The sequence below is a fragment of the Thermobia domestica genome, chromosome 9, assembly GCF_964235325.1.
Source record: "Thermobia domestica chromosome 9, izTheDome1.hap1.1, whole genome shotgun sequence".
In the NCBI taxonomy this organism is placed as follows: domain Eukaryota; kingdom Metazoa; phylum Arthropoda; class Insecta; order Zygentoma; family Lepismatidae; genus Thermobia; species Thermobia domestica.
The window spans coordinates 14,655,036-14,674,290 of record NC_137462.1 but is presented as its reverse complement, the minus strand read 5'-3'; the positions used below and the strand labels follow the sequence as shown (position 1 = coordinate 14,674,290).

General features: G+C 37.9%; 1 protein-coding gene across 4 annotated transcripts in view; it reads right to left on the bottom strand.

Annotated features, from left to right (window-relative positions):
- LOC145694434 (uncharacterized) overlaps positions 1 to 19,255 on the bottom strand; it is a 238,260-nt gene that overhangs the window by 30,856 nt on the left and 188,149 nt on the right. Inside the window, exon 2 of one of the 4 annotated variants that reach the window (XM_081770645.1) lies at positions 15,502 to 19,177. The exons of 2 other annotated variants lie outside the window; for them this stretch is intronic. In XM_081770645.1, the coding sequence (XP_081626771.1) occupies positions 17,872 to 19,177 (1,306 nt within the window). In that variant the 3' untranslated portion in view covers positions 15,502 to 17,871. Of the gene's footprint in view, positions 1 to 15,501; positions 19,178 to 19,255 lie in introns of those variants that run through there. One more of the 4 variants, XM_081770644.1, reaches the window with a different exon arrangement.

Below are 19,255 nucleotides of genomic sequence, written 5' to 3'. Positions count from 1 at the left end.
GCAATGGTGTGTTGAAATATGGAGCTATTCACACGGACAGACAGTGGCGTATTTAGAAAAATATTTGGGAGTGTTGAATTAGAAATGTTATTTTATTGAAGTCGCGGATATTTTGACATACCGCTTGGATATTTTGTCGTACCAATGTTTCAAGTTTACAGGCATTGATAGGAGAATTTCCTGCATCTGGCTGTTTATAGCATTTTCTTTACATAGTTAGTGGCGTATCTAGAAAAATATTTTCGGGAGCTTTGGGAGAAATATATTTACCGCGAATGTAAGTCAGTGCAGATAAATTCAAAGTGTCCACAGATGAAAGGTACGAAAAGAAACAAGCAGGGAGTGCGGTCAATGTTGTGTAACTTTATGTATGAAAGATTGTTTCAACATATACTATCAGAGAACCAGCTATGAAAAGTAAAATGTCATCAGTTTATAAGCAGCCAATTTTGTGCACGTAATGCGTGTAGCAATGAAGTGCAAGGCTAATTACTAAAACTTTGAAAATAAGTGCCTTGTACATGAAATCTTTGCAACCTCCAGATTTATATAGGTTGTATCGGTTTTGATTGATTACTAATAGAATAAAAATAAGTACACTCAAAATAAATAATTATCCTTGTAATTGTAAATGCAATGAATATAATATTTTAGTGCAAGGCGAATTACTTTTTTGTTATAAGGAAAACATTGTAAATTTTATATACAGAATGGACCTTATCAAGATACAATAGGGTATATAGAGATTCGACCTCATCAACATACATAACTCCTATATCTTGTTTGTACCGGTTTGATTGATTTGCAGCACAAATCAACCTTGCACTAAATTCTTAGTGTAAACTAATATTTTGCAATTTCATGATATCCAATCACTGTAAGGTTCTTCTATTTCATTATCAATGATGTAACTGCCTGTAAAAGTTATTATATATACCCCAGTAATCAATTGTGTTGTTCGTCGGACTTTTCTTATAATTGCAAAAACGCTCATTTATAACAAATAAATAAAGATATATAGAAATGAACAAATGAATTGAGATTTGTGTATTCAATAGTCCTACGTGTATATGCTCAGAAATAAAATATTTTATAATTGTATTCCTTGTAGCAGATTTTTTACAAAATTCCAAAAACAAGGTAAAACCGCCGTCCTGAGGGAGAAACCAAGTAAAGATGTCCTCCCACTCGAATGTGTTAAGTCTCGCCATTTCTTGATTTATCGGAGACTGCTTCTAACAATTCCGATCAGTTCGATAGTCCACGGTTTTCTGCTAACCGGAAATTATCTATGTCATCTCTCGACTATTTCCCCAATGTGTCCGTACGTTGGGGTGCAACTCGACCGAAAAATGTATAATGTTTCTCAGACGAGTCATCATGAGTGCGGATTTCCCTGCGTTTTATTCTACCCACATTCGTATGGCTTAGGTATCAATGCATAGCAAAATTTACGTTTTAGTTTGCGATAACAGGTATATATCGCGAATTTCAGTGTAAATACCAAGTTTATGTCGCTAAGCTGTAATGATCCCGAGGTATACCGAATTTCAGTTTAAGATTACCACAAATTTTCTCAGCGTCAACGCAAATCGTTACGGAATGAGTGTTTTATTTGACGATATCAACATAGAATTTATGCTTAATACGTTTTTCTTTGCATATTGCAATCCACAAATTTTGCGAGTATCGTTATGGAATAGAAATTCACTGAAACTCCAGTGGTAGAAGTTCTCTGAAACTTCCGCTTCCAGTTTAACCTACATCATAAAGTAAAGATGCAGGAAGTTGTTGTTTTGGGAATCAATTTAGCGTTCTGGGAGTATTTATCATCCTCTCTGTTAAACTGCTAATCAAACCACAAGTGGTGAAAAGGAAAACCCTTCCGATTTGTAGTGTTGATACCTTTCGGTATAGCTAGATCAAAAATGGTAAAAGATAGCGAAAAAGAGTTTTGTGTAATCAAATATTTCAGGAATGTTCTATCTCGACCCTAACTTTCTACCAAAACCGAAGGTGTGGGAAATAAGACAGTTTTGTTTTTAACGTTAATCTCTGTATAATGCAGCTAGAAAGGCTTTTGTGTAATTCATGAAGTGCCCAAGATTATATCCCATATCAATACTAATCTCTATACTCAAACCGGAAGAAAAGTTCCGGTTTCCATATTGAGAAATATACCATGATCCTGTTTACTGTATTTACTAGAGTTTATTTGTTTGTTTATTTTTAAAGTAAATCGACAGTCGAAACTAACCAGGAATAGGAATTCTGTCGTGTTCAATGGACGATTCCTTTCGTAATTATTCTGCGAACATCTTCAGGTTATAGCAGAAACAAGGACTCATCTGCAGAAACTTACATGGTCCGTTGAAGAAGATATCCAGCAAATATTCTGGTATACTAATTTCAGTCGTCTGTGTCTCGCTTTTATTATGATACTGAAGAGAACATGTTGAGAAAGAAGATGGAAACTAAGTAAATGGAATTGAACAAAACAAGGTTGGTTGTTTCGTTAGTCGCACGAGCAGTTTACCAGTAAAACTAGTGACTACGCCAAAACAATCTTGGCCATCTATATTGCATTTTCTTTGCTCTGGGAGAGGTATTCATTAAAAATCAGAGAAGCAATGTGTGATGTCACGGAACATTCCGTTGGAAATAACTGATGTAGTGTGAAGAGACTAATATTTATTGACTTTCGTTGATCTCGCACAAAATCATTTATTCTTTAAGACTTATCTTCGGTGTTGTGAGATTTTTCTTTTTTTTTCTTTCTTCCTAATTACATAAAGCTATCTCTTATGTGTCGAAAAACGCTAGTTATTCGGATGTCTTAGTTTATGAAATTCTTGTATGTCTGAGAATTTAGTCTACGTTTCTCTTCCGTAATTTTGTGTTTTCGTGGCTAAATCGTGGAAGTGTTTGTTTATGTTATATAATGTATTATGTCAATGTGTATTTTATGTAATAAAGTTGAGAGAGCTACTTTCCGAACTATCTGTCCATCTCTGACGTCATGAGTATCTGTTGGGACGAAAACATCTCATCCACACGTGTCTGGAGTCAGCAGGATTACCAGAAGATCTTTGTCTTTAAATACTCCCTCCATCCCGGAAATAGGGAGTCACACGGATCCTTCGAAGTCACACGGAACCTTTGGAGTCGCTTGGAGACTTTGGAGTTGGTTATCGAGGTCTTTAGTCGCGAAGTTATCAAAAGACAGTCATCGGAGTCGGTCCGGGGAGTGCACGGCAGACAATCGGGCACTTCGGGAGTAATTTGGAAAACAAACCGAACAGTTAATAATTCGGTTTTCGACATATTGAACACCAGACGAACAACAGGAGGAAGCCCAGCAGAGAAGATGAAGCTACAGGTACTGTGACGTCAGATTTCTTCCTTTCTCTTCCTTACCTCTCATCTAACCACACTCTCTCTCTCCAAAAAAGCTAAAATTCACATTTTTATTTCTTTTAAAATCAGACGGGTGTCGTCCGGTCCCAGGACTCGTTCTACCCTTGAGAAACATCCCAAGAATCTCAGTTTGACGACACAGCTTTCTTTGAAAATACTTTTCAAATTAAGCACCCGTAAAATGGTAGAGATGCTGGCTCTTTCTTAGTAATTTCTACCCCCCCCCGTAAAATGGCGGAGATGCTGATCTTTTATCAGTAATTGTTTCTTTATTCCCCCCGTAAAATGGTGGATATACTGGTTTCTTCTTTACAACTTTTCAATTAAGTTTTTTCTAATCATTTTCACCACCACTACCCCTCCCCCACCCTCTCTGTATTACGCTTCTCAAACGCTATTAGTTTATTTTTTTTCTTATTCGCAAGATCTTTTTTTCTCTTCAATCCTTTGAAGAGTGGTGGAGAAACCACAAATACCTCTTGTGCTTTAAGACATTCTGTTATCTCTCTTCCTCCCTCTAAGTTTTTGCATGTGTAATTTAGACTTAAGTAGTTATATATTTACACTGTGTATTTCGTTAAACTAGTGCCCATTTTAGTTCATTTTTTGTGTATATGTTGCGACGTCTTGTTGACGAATTTTTAGTACCGGGTGATGACTTCTTAAATCTTAGTGACACGATTTATTTCGATCCCGCGGCTTGTTCGTCCCCTGTATCGGCTAAGTTTACCAGAAATTATTTAGACCAGCTTCGGAAAAAGTTAGCATTTTCTGAGGTCTTATCCGATATTATACCCGATTCTTTAGAAGTTACCGTTGAGAAGCCCAGTTTACACATGGCGTCAGGAGGCGATAAGCAACCGTTGCCTATTTTTAATACCATAGTAAGACCAGAGCCTTTCTACGCTAGGTTAGGGGAAGACGTGGAACGTTTTGTGCGTAAATATGAATCTATTGCTGACATCAATGGTTGGGATGGGATGAGACGGAAGCTTGTACTTGGGAATTTGCTTAGGGGTCCAGCCGAATCATGGTTTACATCTATGGAGAGAAAGCCGGATTTTGCTCAGCTGTCTTATGAGCAATTTAAGCAGGCGTTAATAACAGCGTTTAAGGATAATTTGGTTCCTCAGTTGACAGAGGCCCAAATGCGAGGACGGGAACAGGGCGATGATGAGTCAGTCGTTGATTATGTATATGCAAAACAGGATCTCATTCTGAGAGCAGATCCTAACGCGCCTGAGAGAAAACAAATACAACTGATCATAGAAGGGTTATTGCCCGACTTTTTCAAGGTTGTCATTCGTAAAGAATATAGTACGGTAGCTACGTTATTGGGTGATTTAGTAGTGGAAGAAAAGACTCGGGTATTACTCAAGAGAAAAAAGTTGGAAAATTTCTTTAAAAAGAATTCTGCGGTCTTGCATTCGTCAGTGCTTCCGCCAAGCCAAGTAGATAGTCAGTTATGTAAAAGTGCGGAGTCAGCAGTCCAAAGTCCGCTGTACCGGCAAGAGAATTTTGTTCAGTCAGCTACAGCTCAGAAAGAAGACTAAGGCAATTAGTGATCAAATGAATGACTTGCAACAGCAATTAGCTAAAATGACTCTTCAGATATCCGCGTTAACCTCAAATGATGACAATCAAGGTAGCGATTATGGACAAAATAAGAAAAGTCAGCAAAGGAATGTAGGTCAGGGTAATAACGAGAAATGATAATCGTCAAAACCGTAGAAACAATAAGAACAATAATAAAAACAATTCAGGTTCTTCCACGCAATCTTCTTCACAGACCCAGAGTTCGACTCCTAGTAAGGGTCCTATTGTCTGTTATAAATGTAACATGCCTAACCATATTGCACGGTACTGTAGGGCGTCTTTAAACTCAAAAACAGAGTAGATGACAGGGACGAATCTGCTCGGAGGTGCGTTATAGTCCCCATTGTACCTTCTAACGACTTACCACATGTTTCGGCCCTTTTAGATGGTCAGCAAGTTAAGATCATGATAGATTCTCGTAGCCAAATAAGTTATCTCGGGGAGAATCTCGTTCCGAAGAACGCAAGACGTTTTCGTCTTAACACCAGATTGAAGGGAGTTACGGGAAAAAGCATTCAAGTATCCGAAATTGCCTTATTGAAATTTTTCCTTGGCAACAGGTGTTTTACTCACGTTTTTAGGATAATCCCGAATTTTGATTATGGTCCTTTGGTTGGTGCGGACTTCTTAGAAAAACATAGAGCCATCTTAAGTTAGGATAAGCAAAATTTGACTTTGTATCGTTTTGGACGTCCTCCGTCCAGGAAGTTACCACCTAGGAATTTAGAGGTCAACTTATCTGAAGTATTAACAGCGAGAATCGCTCGGGAATCTAGAGCTATTTTTAGAGTCTTAGAGAATACTGTTTTACCACCTCGTTCGCACACTTTAGTGAAGTTACGTTCCTGTTGGGACATTACGGGGAAAAAGGCGTTACTGTTACCATCTCAGCGTATAGAGGAAATGTGGGGAATTTTTATCCCGAGGGTAATAGTAGATTGTGAGTTCCCAGTGGTGTTTGTAACGAATCCCACCGTCAACACCGTGAAGTTGCGCCAAGGAACGAAGATAGGCGATGCAGAGGAGTTCGAGGAAGTACCAGATGAACCAGAAAAAAGGACATTGACAGCGTCAGAAGAATCTTTACCGTCTCTAGAGAAGTTGGAACAGTCTAGAAAGATGTGTGACCCGCAAAGAGTAGATGTCAACCCAGATTTGTCTGCAAAAGACCGGGAGCGTCTTTATGACCTAATTCACCAGTTTGCCGATGTTTGGAGTTGGTCGGAAGACGATGTGGGACTCGCCCGTGGTTTTGAGCATGAGATACGACTTTCCAACCCCACGCCAGTAAACAAAACACCTTATTTAGTACCTTTCCACCTACGTGAAGTCCTCAAACAACAGCTGGATACAATGCTAAGACAAGGAACGATTCGTGAGCAGACGTCTCCATGGAACCACCCTATTCTTTTAGTGAAAAACGCAATGGACAGTTCAGATTTGCGCCATCTCAATGGGCAATCTCTCCCCTCGAACTTTGCGACGCCATCGATTGACGACTTGCTTGCCCGTATGGCTGGACGTCTTCTTTACACTTCTAGTGACATGAAGCAAGGATTCTTCCAAATTCCTATCACAGAAGAGTCAGGAGTGTACAGGATTCTCCGTACCAGGTGCTTCGAGTTATGTTTACCAAGTTCTGCCTATGGGCCATGTGCTCTCGGCAGCTGCTTTGAATAGATTAGTGAAATTGACTCTCGCAGGCGTCCCGAGTTCGAATATAATGTATTACATTGACGATTTTTATGTAGTGGCCTCTACTGTGGACGAGATGATACGCTGGTGCACCATCCTCTTCCAAAAACTTCGAGAGCGTGGGTTAAAATTGTCACCCGTGAAGACGAAAGTAGCACATCACTCTATGGTGGTTTTAGGCCATAAACTTTCGAAATATGGTTTAAGATCTCTGACCGGATGCTGGACACGATCAAGGACTACCAACGCCCAAGGACAAAGAAGAACTTGAAGAGTTTTCTCAGCGTTTGTTCTTTCCTGAGAAGGTATGTCAAGGACTTTGCCCAAATAGCGCACCCTTTACAGAAATTGATGAGGCGCGACGAAGAATTTACTTGGGGTTTCGAACAGCAGCAATCCTTCGAAGCATTAAAAGATGCGATTTTGGAGAGTCCAACTTTAATGGCCTACAAGCCTGAAAGAGAGCTGCACATTTTTACAGATGCTTGCAAGAAAGGTTTGGCCTGTGTAGCCAAACAACCAGCTACAGATGAGCCGGATGCTGAATTGGTGCCAATTGCGTATGCGAGCATAGAGTTGCTCCATCGGAGAAGAATTTGTCCGTCTATCACTTGGAACTTTTAGCCCTACTCTACGCTTTACGCTCCTTTCGTTACTTTATCCTCGAACGTCATTTTCATCTTCACACTGATTCGAAGGCTATCACATTTCTTCGCCATAGTAAGAACTTCACAGGGAAACTCGCTCGTTGGTTCTCAGAGATTGATTCTCATGACTTTACGATTTCTCATGTTGCTGGTTCCGAGAATTTAGAAGCAGGCGCCATCAGCTGCTTTGTAAAACATCGAAGAGACGAGGAGGACGAAGAAGCGAGTGCCTCAGACCCAAGGATCTTCATGATCGAGGACTTGGATAGCATTGACCTTAAGAAGGAGCAGAGGAATGACGGATTTCTGAGTAAAATCATCGCGTATTTGGAGGATAGTTCCGACAAAGACCCGGAGTATGAGAGGAGAGCATCGCATTTTGCCCTGCGTAACAACATCCTGTATAAAGTTAACAAGACACCATTGGGAAAAGTTTTTCTATTAGCAGTGCCCACCAAGTTAAGGGATGTAGTATTCGAGAAGGCTCATTCAGAGAAATTAGGTGCCAATCACGCTGGTTTCAGTAAGACGTATAACCTCCTAGTGAAATCTGTTTATTTTGTAAACATGAAGAAATTCGTTTATGAAAAATGCAAACAATGCATTAGCTGTCAAGTATTGAAAAAGCGTAGTGGCAAACCTTACGGAAGTCTGTAGACACACCCTTGAGTTCCACCCTTCTATAGAGTTTATGTTGACTTAGGAGGGGTGTACCCCTGTAATAATATCTTACGACACAAGTTTCTCATTGTTGTCGTGGATGAAGGGACACGAGTCTGTATCACTGGATCTTTACCAGATGCTTCAGCGGCTTCCGTTAGTTCTTTTCTATACGAGAACGTTATTCTGAAATATGGATCAGTAACAGAGATCGCATGTGATCGCGAAGCAGCTTTCACTAGTGCTGTGTTTAAAGAGCTTTATCACATCCTAGGAACACAGATACACTTTGCAGATGTACAAGGGTATTACGGTATCGGAACAGTTGAAGTCATAATTCGGCATATAGAACAGCAATTGAAGTTAGCTTTGGACAAATATGATCAGTCGAATTGGATAGAATTACTTCCACAGGTTACGTTCTCGTACAACGTGACTTGTAACTTGAGTATGGGTTTTAGTCCTTTCGAAGCCCTTCATGGATATTCCCCACGGCTGTTACATTCTGCTATATTAGCCACGCAATGTCAGTTTTCTGAGAATCAAGACAGAATTAAGCAACTTCAGTACATAAGGGACAAGGCCCAGGAAAACTTGTACAATAGATATCTGATTTCTATAAAGTCACATAATAAGAAAATGGAGCAGCAGACATTTAACAAGGGTCAACTTGTGTGGATCTACGATGCGACGGAACGGAAAGGTGATTGTAATGGGTTCTCTGGAAAATATTTTGGACCAGGACAAATAGTATCCCGTAAGCATGACAATAGTTACTATGTAAAATACCGAACTCCCCGAGGTCAAATAAAGATTGATTCTATAGCGATCGACAGGTTAAAAAAGTATTATCCTCCTCCAGAAGGACTGCCTAAAAATTTACGTAAATTAGAAACATCTGAGATTGATGTAGTAGGAGAGGGAGTACCGGATAAAAATCTCCAAGAAGTGGATAAGGTAAATTCCTTCTTGATGGAATTCCAAGATCCAGATAACGAAACGCAATTAGAATCGTTGTTTATAAGGAAAGTTGTTTTCATGTCCGATCTACCATCTTGGGATGAGGTGGGTCCGAAAACAAGTTCAGTGGAAGGTTTGGAGAGACCTAAGTTTGCCGTCAACCACGACATTAATAAGAAAGTTGCGCTTTATTACGGTTCAATCACGACGTTAGCTGGTGATTGTACAGTAAACTCGTCCAATTCCTTTCTAGAGCCACGAGGAGGCGTGGACAAAGCAATTGAAAGTCTTGCAGGAGAAGAAATGCAAGAGGAGTGTCGTAAAATTTCCCACCTTTCCCAGGGTAACGTATGCATTACACAGGGTTACAATCTACCCGTGGATTTTGTGATTCATGTTAGCGCACCTGATGCTCGAAATCCTAAGAAGTTAAAAATGTGTTACGAAAAAACGTTGCAATTAGCAGTAGACAACGATATAACATCCATTGCGTTCCCCAACATCTCTACAGGAGTTTTTGGTTTTCCTAAAGAAGATGCTTGTCGCGTTGCTTTACAGACAGTACGTCTTTTCCTGGAAGAACATCTTGACTCTATCGAAAGAATAGTGTTCGTGCAGTATGACAAAGAGAATCAAAAAATCTATGAACAATTATGCACCTCTATTTTCCTATATAAAATAGCTGGAAGAAAAAGTATTAGTATGTTACTGGTTAATTGACTTAAAGCTATCTTAACGCTAGCAATATATTTAGAATATGGGAAAGGATATAGTTATTCATCATCAGTGCTATGCAGTTTTCTTTTGCTCTCGTCATCATATCCGTCTCCTATTATCATTTTTTGGGACAACTTTATTTTAGAAATTTCAGATTCTCCACTTACCTAGAAAAAAAAGAAACATTGAAATAAGTAACGCAATTTAACAATAACATATACTTAGGCTAGCAGAGATAATAATCAATAGAACATGTGAAAATTCTAAATTTCTCATTATATTTAATTTGTGTTTCAGATAACCTATTTTGTTTTAAGCTGCATTATCCTATCTTTCTCTTTTCCACATGTGACGTCTAACAACACCGAGGTCCAAATAACATCTGGTATATTTTTCCGTAAACTCCCTAATGTTATTTTGTACCAACACTCTTTACCGATATCTTTTAATTTGACATTTTCCTTTCCGCATGATGTTAAGGTTTCTTCTCTTTTTGAATCTCTGCTTTGCAACAAAAATGACACTCTAGCTCCAGATGTCTGCGAAGCTGCGAAAGACCTACATAATCTGCAAGTCCATATTAACGATTATTTTTTAAAGCCTCCAAATCCACGATTTCATCGATTATCAACCAGATCTCCGCATGCACTGCTAGGGTTCATTGGGAAAGCATTGAATTGGTGTTGTGGCGTAGCTGACAGTTCATCTATTGATTCGATAAACAAGAAGGAATTTCATTTGGAACAGACAGTACTGGGTTTACAAAAACAATTGTTGAAAAACAATTTATATATTCAGAACACAACTTCAGAATTTTTAAGTTTTCAAGATCAGATACAGGATAATTTTCATAAAATTAGAAACTTTTCGGCAAAAATATTGGATCAAGAACATGATCTGGGAGATCATCTTAATAAGCTTGCAAATCGAGTCCATAAAGAGGTCATTTCGTTCATTCAAGAGTTTTATTCTATTTCAACGCAGTTTGTACAGTTTCTACAAAATTTTAAATATGATCTGACAATTCAGATGTGTACAGATGCTAGGCTGAACCCTAATATTATTCCTTATCAAGTATTGCACGCACATTTATCTGAATTTGAGAATATCATTTTGAAAAATGGATATAAGTTAGCCATAGATAAGTCGTTATTGGAGATGTATTATTCAATTAATGTTTTGACTTGTTCAATCACCGACACGTACATTTACCTACAGATGAAAATTCCGATCGTTGAAATACAGCCTTCGTTTGAGTTATATGATGTGCAGCCACTTCCGTTTGCTGTATACAACCAAACTTGTACCGTTGATATCCAACCTTTAGTTATGGTAGTTCAAGATAAAAAAGATCTTATACCAATAACAGGAACAAGCCTACTTGCTTGTCATTACAGCCAATCAAAGTTATGTAAGATACCTACACACTGTGACACGATTTCGTTTAATAAACTGTGCTCACGCAGCTTTCGTTGCCAGTACAGTCAGGGAAATATTACACAATTGTGACCATACGTGCTATGATTCGAAAGAGGCACAGATTATAGACATTGGATCGCATGAGTTTGTTTTAACACACCCGCCAGAATTTCTAACTTTGAAGATTAGAGAAAATGTGTCTACTATTCGAGTTCCAGAAGAAGCCAGATTATACGGAGCCCTTAAAATTCGAATACCATGCAATACTAAATTAATTGTGGAGAGAAATCTTTTCGTCAGATCGGATTGTCCGTGTCTCGACAGTTGATCTTACAGAACCTGTATTTCTACATCTTTTTCCGAGCCAGCTAGTCTCTAATGATCTGATGCTATTACGATCTACGTATAAAGGGAATGAATTTTTTAATGTTTCATCTTTACTTAACGATGTTTGGAGTTCTTCGATCCGACATATGAATATATCAGCATTTACGATAATTGACCAGACGCCCATTAAGATGCCTATCTATAAGCATGAGTATTTTATACCAGGAATTATTATTATTTGGAATATCATCATCACTCTTCTACTTAGTTATTTCCTAAGGGAACATGGGATTTTCAATTTTATATGGTTTTGTAGAAAATGTAGTGCGTCTACGGAATTTTCTTTGCAAGAGTTGAGCTACTTTTTAGACATTGTGCAAACCGTTATTGCAATTGTAAGTCTAATTTTGCTCTATAGAGTAATGAAAAGTTTAATGAAAAAATTGGTGATGATACGCCACTGCAGATGAAGAGTTTTGTAAATAAATGTAACGAGAGGTCTGAAGAAAGAGATCAAGAACCTGAAGTGACCCCAGAAAAGTTCACCACTTCGAACAGAAATGAGGATGCACATTCAGTGTCAGAATTGAGTTTACCTCCTCCTCCGGAAGAATTGATAGTTAGTGACGGAAGTTTTGGTACAGAGATCATAGTGCCGCCTTCTACCGTCTTGGAATTAACGAATTCTAACGTAAAATCTTCGTACATTTCCAACTATATAGTGTATTCTTAAAAGTGGATACGGAAACTGAGATGTCGAGCAATTCACGCATTTTGTGAAACAGCATCTAGAAGAAGATATTAGAACGTATATACGCACGACCATATAAAATTGAGAATCATTACCGCACATACCTATTTTTATGAATTTAGAGACCTTCTGCCCCCCCCCCAACTTTTATTTCCAACGTAATTTTACTAACACAATCGAGTATTGGGCGATAAAACCCAATCCAACCTCTAGTTACCTTAAGTTCCCAACCTAATCAGGAAATGGGTTAGGTTTGTTGGAAATAATGATGCCCCCCCCGAAATTAGAGTTTTGTCATTATTATAAATAGTTGCATGATTTAAGAGTTTGGGCACTACGTTTATCGTTTTACTTATGTGTATTTATATCTGCTCGAGTTTTTCTCTTCTTTTTCTACTCCCTCCTCCCTTCCTAGATCCTACCTACATTAGTTTACCGGTTCTTGTATTTACCCTTGCACTTTCATGGTCGTCGCCATCTTTAAGCCCATAATACCTTGCGTTTACTGGCATCAACGCTCAGCCGCCATATTAGAATTTTTTCTTTTCTTTTTTTCCCACCATTACATTTTTGTTTTTCTCTCTCTTTTTACCCACCACACTTCTGCTGTATATTTTGATAACTCTTCCCCGTTATATTTCAATCACCCTGTACCAAATGAACCCTAATTGTAAATCTTAACATTTCAAATTTCCACCCCCCTCATGGTCCTACTCACATCCATAACCTCCTTATTTTTAACAATTATACCCCTTCAACCCTCACAGTACGCAGCTTGTTTGAAGCCAAGAAGATTCCACAGCTTTAAGAAGTGAAGAAGAGGACACTAATTCTTCTCCATACTGCAATTTGGATGGACACGAACCAAGAACTTTTCAATATGACAACACTTAGCATCACACCCGCCCACCAGTTTTAACTATAATCTTCAGATTTCTCACCTGATTCATCAGCCAAGACGTCACCTATACGCCCCTTGGACAACTTTCTATTTCTCTGTTCATCAATAACAAAATACAAACACGAAATATACGAAAATAAACGAAAAAATATCATTGTTCCTCCATTCTAAGAAGATGGTCTTTCCGTCAAGATGGCTGCTAGCGTCATCTTTTTCCCCCTCCCTCTCAGACAATGGATGTCAGGAAGTTTGATTAGTGCTGCCAACTTGTGGCCACCTTGCCAGTCATTTATCTCAAACTACAAGGCCACGTACATTCCCAGAATTGCGTTATCTTCAGAACACTGACCCAGTGAAGATGCTCAATTCTGCTGACCAAGGTGTTATTCAAGTTCACTCAACATCTACACGTGCTTTTCCATATGTTTTTGTTGACATCAAGTGTCATTAGCTACATTGGAAACATAGAATGTTATTCAGTGCTATATGAGTTTATGTGCAGTGTTTGGTGAATGATTTATTGATTATCTTCGTTTTCTTTTGCGTGTGATTTATTTATTTATTTTTTTAATGAGATACTGAAGAACAGATATTCAGTCTTCTTTTTTTCTTGTTTTTGTTTGTTGCTACAGTGCACTTCATGTATTTTATTTTTCGTATAGTGATGTTAATCAAAACAATATATACAGTCAATTACCAAAATAATGGTTACGACGATGCGTGTTTTCTTTAAAACCGCATGTCTAAATTTAGCGGTGGGAGTGTGAAGAGACTAATATTTATTGACTTTCGTTGATCTCGCACAAAATCATTTATTCTTTAAGACTTATCTTCGGTGTTGTGAGATTTTTCTTTTTTTTTTCTTTTCTTCCTAATTACATAAAGCTATCTCTTATGTGTCGAAGAACGCTAGTTATTCGGATGTCTTAGTTTATGAAATTCATGTATGTCTGAGAGTTTAGTCTACGTTTCTCTTCCGTAACTTTGTTTTCGTGGCTAAATCGTGGAAGTGTTTGTTTATGTTATATAATGTATTATGTCAATGTGTATTTTATGTAATAAAGCTGAGAGAGCTACTTTCCGAACTATCTGTCCATCTCTGACGTCATGAGTACCTGTTGGGACGAAAACATCTCATCTACACGTGTCTGGAGTCAGCAGGATTACCAGAAGATCTTTTTCTTTAAATACTCCCTCCATCCCGGAAATAGGGAGTCACACGGATCCTTCGAAGTCACACGGAACCTTTGGAGTCGCTTGGAGACTTTGGAGTTGGTTATCGAGTTCTTTAGTCGCGAAGTTATCAAAAGACAGTCATCGGAGTCGGTCCGGGGAGTGCACGGCAGACAATCGGGCACTTCGGGAGTAATTTGGAAAACAAACCGAACAGTTTATAATTCGGTTTTCGACATATTGAACACCAGACGAACAACAGGAGGAAGCCCAGCAGAGAAGATGAAGCTACAGGTACTGTGACGTCAGATTTCTTCCTTTCTCTTCCTTACCTCTCACCTACCTACACTCTCTCTCTCCAAAAAAACTAAAATTCACATTTTTATTTCTTTTAAAATCAGACGGGTGTCGTAGGTCCCAGGACTCGTTCTACCCTTGAGAAACATCCCAAGAATCTCACTTTGACGACACAGCTTTCTTTGAAAATACTTTTCAAATTAAGCACCCGTAAAAGTAGTATGCTTAATTCAGGATACATATTTGCTAAATATTTCCTTTTCCCACAAAATGGTCTTAATATCCACATGCTACCGCAGTGTCCAGGTTACATCCACGGACCTAAACACACTTATTTGGATGACAACGTCGCAACGCACCCATTGCTAAATCCATAACAGATCGGAACAACTAAGAGGTACATATACGTACAAGCGCATAGCATGGATCTTGTTAAAATGAGGGCATGGATAAGTGTTTTGTCTCTCTCTTTGATACATATACATATTCATATAGCGTGTCGGGTGTGAGAGAGAGAAAGCTTAATGTTAACCTTCTTGACGATCTGTTAACATGCGTTTCGTTAATAACCGTTAAAATTATGGTTATTTTAATAGCAACAGTGTTCTAAATTTGATTTCAGGTTGTCAGAATTTACACAAAAATATACTCCCATGGAATTACTCTTACAGGATCACCGGAATAGATAGCCTGCTGGGTTATTTTTATCTCAAAATTACAAAATCTTTCCGTAATAATTTACTTTTCTTCTTCAAATATGGAGTCCAGCAGTAGGTTTGGGCATGGAAATGTAGGAAGAATTCGCACTATACACTGCGCACTCTAAATAAAATATTCAATTTTTAAAGTCAAAAAATACAGAGGAAAGTATTTGATTAATAACTAACAGAACAAATAAATGCTCTTAATTTTTCATGTATGATTGTTTGGCATACTACTTAATCACTCTAGAAAATGATGTAGCCGGAAAATGAAAACTAGCGCGTCGTAAGAGGGCACATTCTTGGGTGTCCCAACCCCATGATTAAAGCACTCTATACGTACATTGAATCTTCGCTGGACGTATTAAGGCATATGTATGCTGTGTGTGTTGTGTCTTCTTATTCATGCCAATTACCTGTTTAATTTCAATTATAACTATATTGGTGAATGTGTATGTGTAACTGAGTGTGCAGGGATTAATGACATTATTGATGTCTTAATAAGTGATTTTTTATTTTAGTTCCGTTGGTGAAGACAGTCAGTTGAAAATTACAAAAAAAAAAAAAAAAAAAAAAAAAACCTTTAGTGGATCTTTTTGATATTTAAATGTTTACCATACTTTTGACTTCATAGAATGTTTAGACCAAAGAAAGGTAAGGTTCATTGGTAGGGCAAAAATTGTGAAGCAAGTGGACATAATAACCAAAATTGAAGTAAATTTTGTACAGTCAATCACGTAAATACAGTCACATCTGTCAATTATAAATTACATCGAATCCAAACATTCATAATTATACAATCACGCTTTGCCTGCACGTGAGGAAGAATTACACGTATTATCCATGTTTAGGGCTTTGTTTTGTAGTAGATATTCCTTGAAAAGTAAATCCAAAACAAGGGCGTATACACTTTTTTCTTTGTTTGTGAAAGATTTGTAAAATGTTGTTGAGTAATGCTTAACAGTGGTTTAACTACTGAACGTATTCCAGAGTTAATATAATACCGTGTAAAAATCAAAGATCTGATTGCTGAAGTACACTTTACAATGTTTCTACAAGTGCTGCTCCATTGGTATCCACTTTTGATGTAGCCTTTATTGTAGACTTCAAAATTTTGATTATGACATTTTTGTTTCCACAGGTACGCTGGTATTACGAGCTGTGTTTTACTGCTACAGACGTCGGATGTAGGCAAAGTTAGAGGTGTCTCTTAAGAGAAAAAATTTCGGTAAAACCAAAAGGTTTCTCGTTTGGAACTAAGGAAACAAAACCAACCTCTTCTACTGAATACATGTTGTATATTGTTATAATAAAATGTACGTTTAATGGATGAGTTCGACGCGAGAAAACCTTATTTTCTTCGACATGATTTCCCTTATGAGCTGCCTTTAGTTTGGACATTCGACATCCGTTCACATCCACAGTCACACACACACATATTGTCTAACAACTAGTGAACGTCCCTCCATATACGCATGAATCTTCCAGTGGACGGAAAATTTTCGACAAAAGATTTACCTCTATTAAGGTTCACATCTATGAGAAGTGAACGTCTGTAAACGTAGACATCGATGTCTCCATGATATATAATGAACATCTTACGTCCGCAATGTCCCTCACTGACCCACTTGCTCTCCAAAAAGCGGACATGTAATGGAAGTTGCATGGGGTACTATTAAGATCTATACAAACGTTCAGTGGACATGCTCTTAGTGTTCTATTGAGGTACACTATATGTTCATGGTGAAGTATCTATAGACGCTCACTTTCTCATTCACGCAAGACCTACGTAACATGTTGGTTCATCTTACATTGAGACGACCTGAATCAGCCAAATTCCTTGATCATATTTGGAAGTGCCTGTGTTGTGTGGGTGTTTCGGAAAATTTGAATTGGCAAGAAAATTTTATAAACTCATGGCATTTGTGAGCTTTATAAACTTCATGTTTTAATATCTTTCTCATTTTTTGATCTTTTCCAACATTTTTCTCCACACTGCTTGGATACATCAGCTTTCTCATTAGTGTGTGCTAACATATGATTTGCCTAATTGAACTCAAACTAAATCCATTTTCGCACACTGAGCCTTTTGTTCTGTATTAATTAACGCGTTCTGCCCAACGTTAACTTTGCACAAATCCTTTCACATACTGTAAGCATGAGAGCTTCTTTATGGAAAAGTGGTTACCGTACGTACTTTGGTGTGAAAAATCCCGGGTTGGATTCCCGGCGGCAGCTCGTGGTTTGGATAACACGCTAATAAGAAGGCCCATATAGTCTCTCGAACGGGACGTTAATCTAAAAACCAACTCCAAACTCTTGGCATGAATGAGAATTTCATCTATTTGTATCAACGTTTGTACAAAAAAAGCAGTTTAACAAAATCACACACACAGTCTTTTCGTGTATAAGGTTCTTAAGTGTGTGCTAAGATATGTTTAGTCAAGTCTCAACGTGGGTTAAATGTCCGATACCTACATGTATGAACATGTGTGCAGCTAAACATGAACATCAACTAAATTCGTTAGCACATTCTTGACATGTGTGAAATTTTTCACTTGTATGGTTTAATGTGTAGCTAAACTTGACGCTAAATTTGTTTCCACATTCTTAGCACGTGTGTAGCTTTTTACCTGTATGTATTAACATATGTCTAGCTAAATTTGAACGTCTACCAAAACTCTTACCACACTCCTGGCATTTGTGAGGTTTTACACCTGTATGTAATGACATGTGTGCAGTTAAATTTGAGCGCAGTTTAAATTTCTTACCACACTCCTGGCATTTGTGAGATTTTTCACCTGTATGTAATGACATGTGTGCAGTTAAATTTGAGCGCTGTATAAATTTCTTACCACACTCTTGGCATTTGAGAGATTTTTCACCTGTATGTATTAAGATATGTGCAGTTAAGTTTGAGCGCGCTCTAAATTTCTTACCACACTCTACGCATGTGTGAGGTTTTTCACCTTTATGGATTAACATATGTCTAAGTAAACTTGAACGGTGACTAAATCTGTTTCTACACTCACTGCATATGTAGTATTTTTCACCTGTATGTATTAACATGTGTCTAGTTAAACTTGAGCGCTGTCTAAATTTCTCACCACACTCTTGGCATTTGAGAGATTTTTCACCTGTATGTATTAACATATGTTTAGCTAAATATGAACGTTGACCAAAATTCTTACCACACTCTTGGCATTTGAGAGATTTTTCACCTGTATGTATTGACATGTGTGCAGTTAAATTTGAACGGTAACTAAATCTTTTTCCACACTCACTGCACATGTGATGTTTTTCACTTATATGTATTAACATGTGTGCAGTTAAATGTGAACGTCTACTAAAATTCTTACCACACTCATGGCATTTGTGAGGTTTTCCACCTGTATGTATTGACATGTGTGCCGTTAAATTTGAGCGCTGAATAAAGGTCTTACCACACTCTTCGCATTTGAGAGGTTTCTCACGTGTATGTATTGACATGTGTGCAGTTAAATTTGAGCGCTGTATAAATTTCTTACCACACTCTTCACATGTGTGAGGTTTTTCACCTTTATGGCTTAACATGTGATTAGCTAAACATGAACGCCGAATAAATTTCTTACCACACTCTTCGCATGTCAGATTCTTTAAACCTGTATGTATGCCCATACGTATAACCGAATTTGAAGAATCAATTAATCCCTTTAAATACTCTTGGTTCTTGTGGGATTGTTCACCGGTATGTATTAACGCGTTCCTTGTCATAATTGAATTTCGACAAAATACTTTATCACACTTTAGGTAAGGAAAATGTTTAACACTGTCATGTGTCAACGTATGCCTTGCTACATGTGACCTAGTAGTTCCTGGGTTAAACTTCTTGCAAGAATGATATTTTTCAACTGTGGAGAGAGTATGTGTATGGACCCTATAAGAAATTCAGTAAACTAGAGAGTGGAAATCTAGGTACACTGTATGGAACAACAAACAACAAAGAAATGCAAAA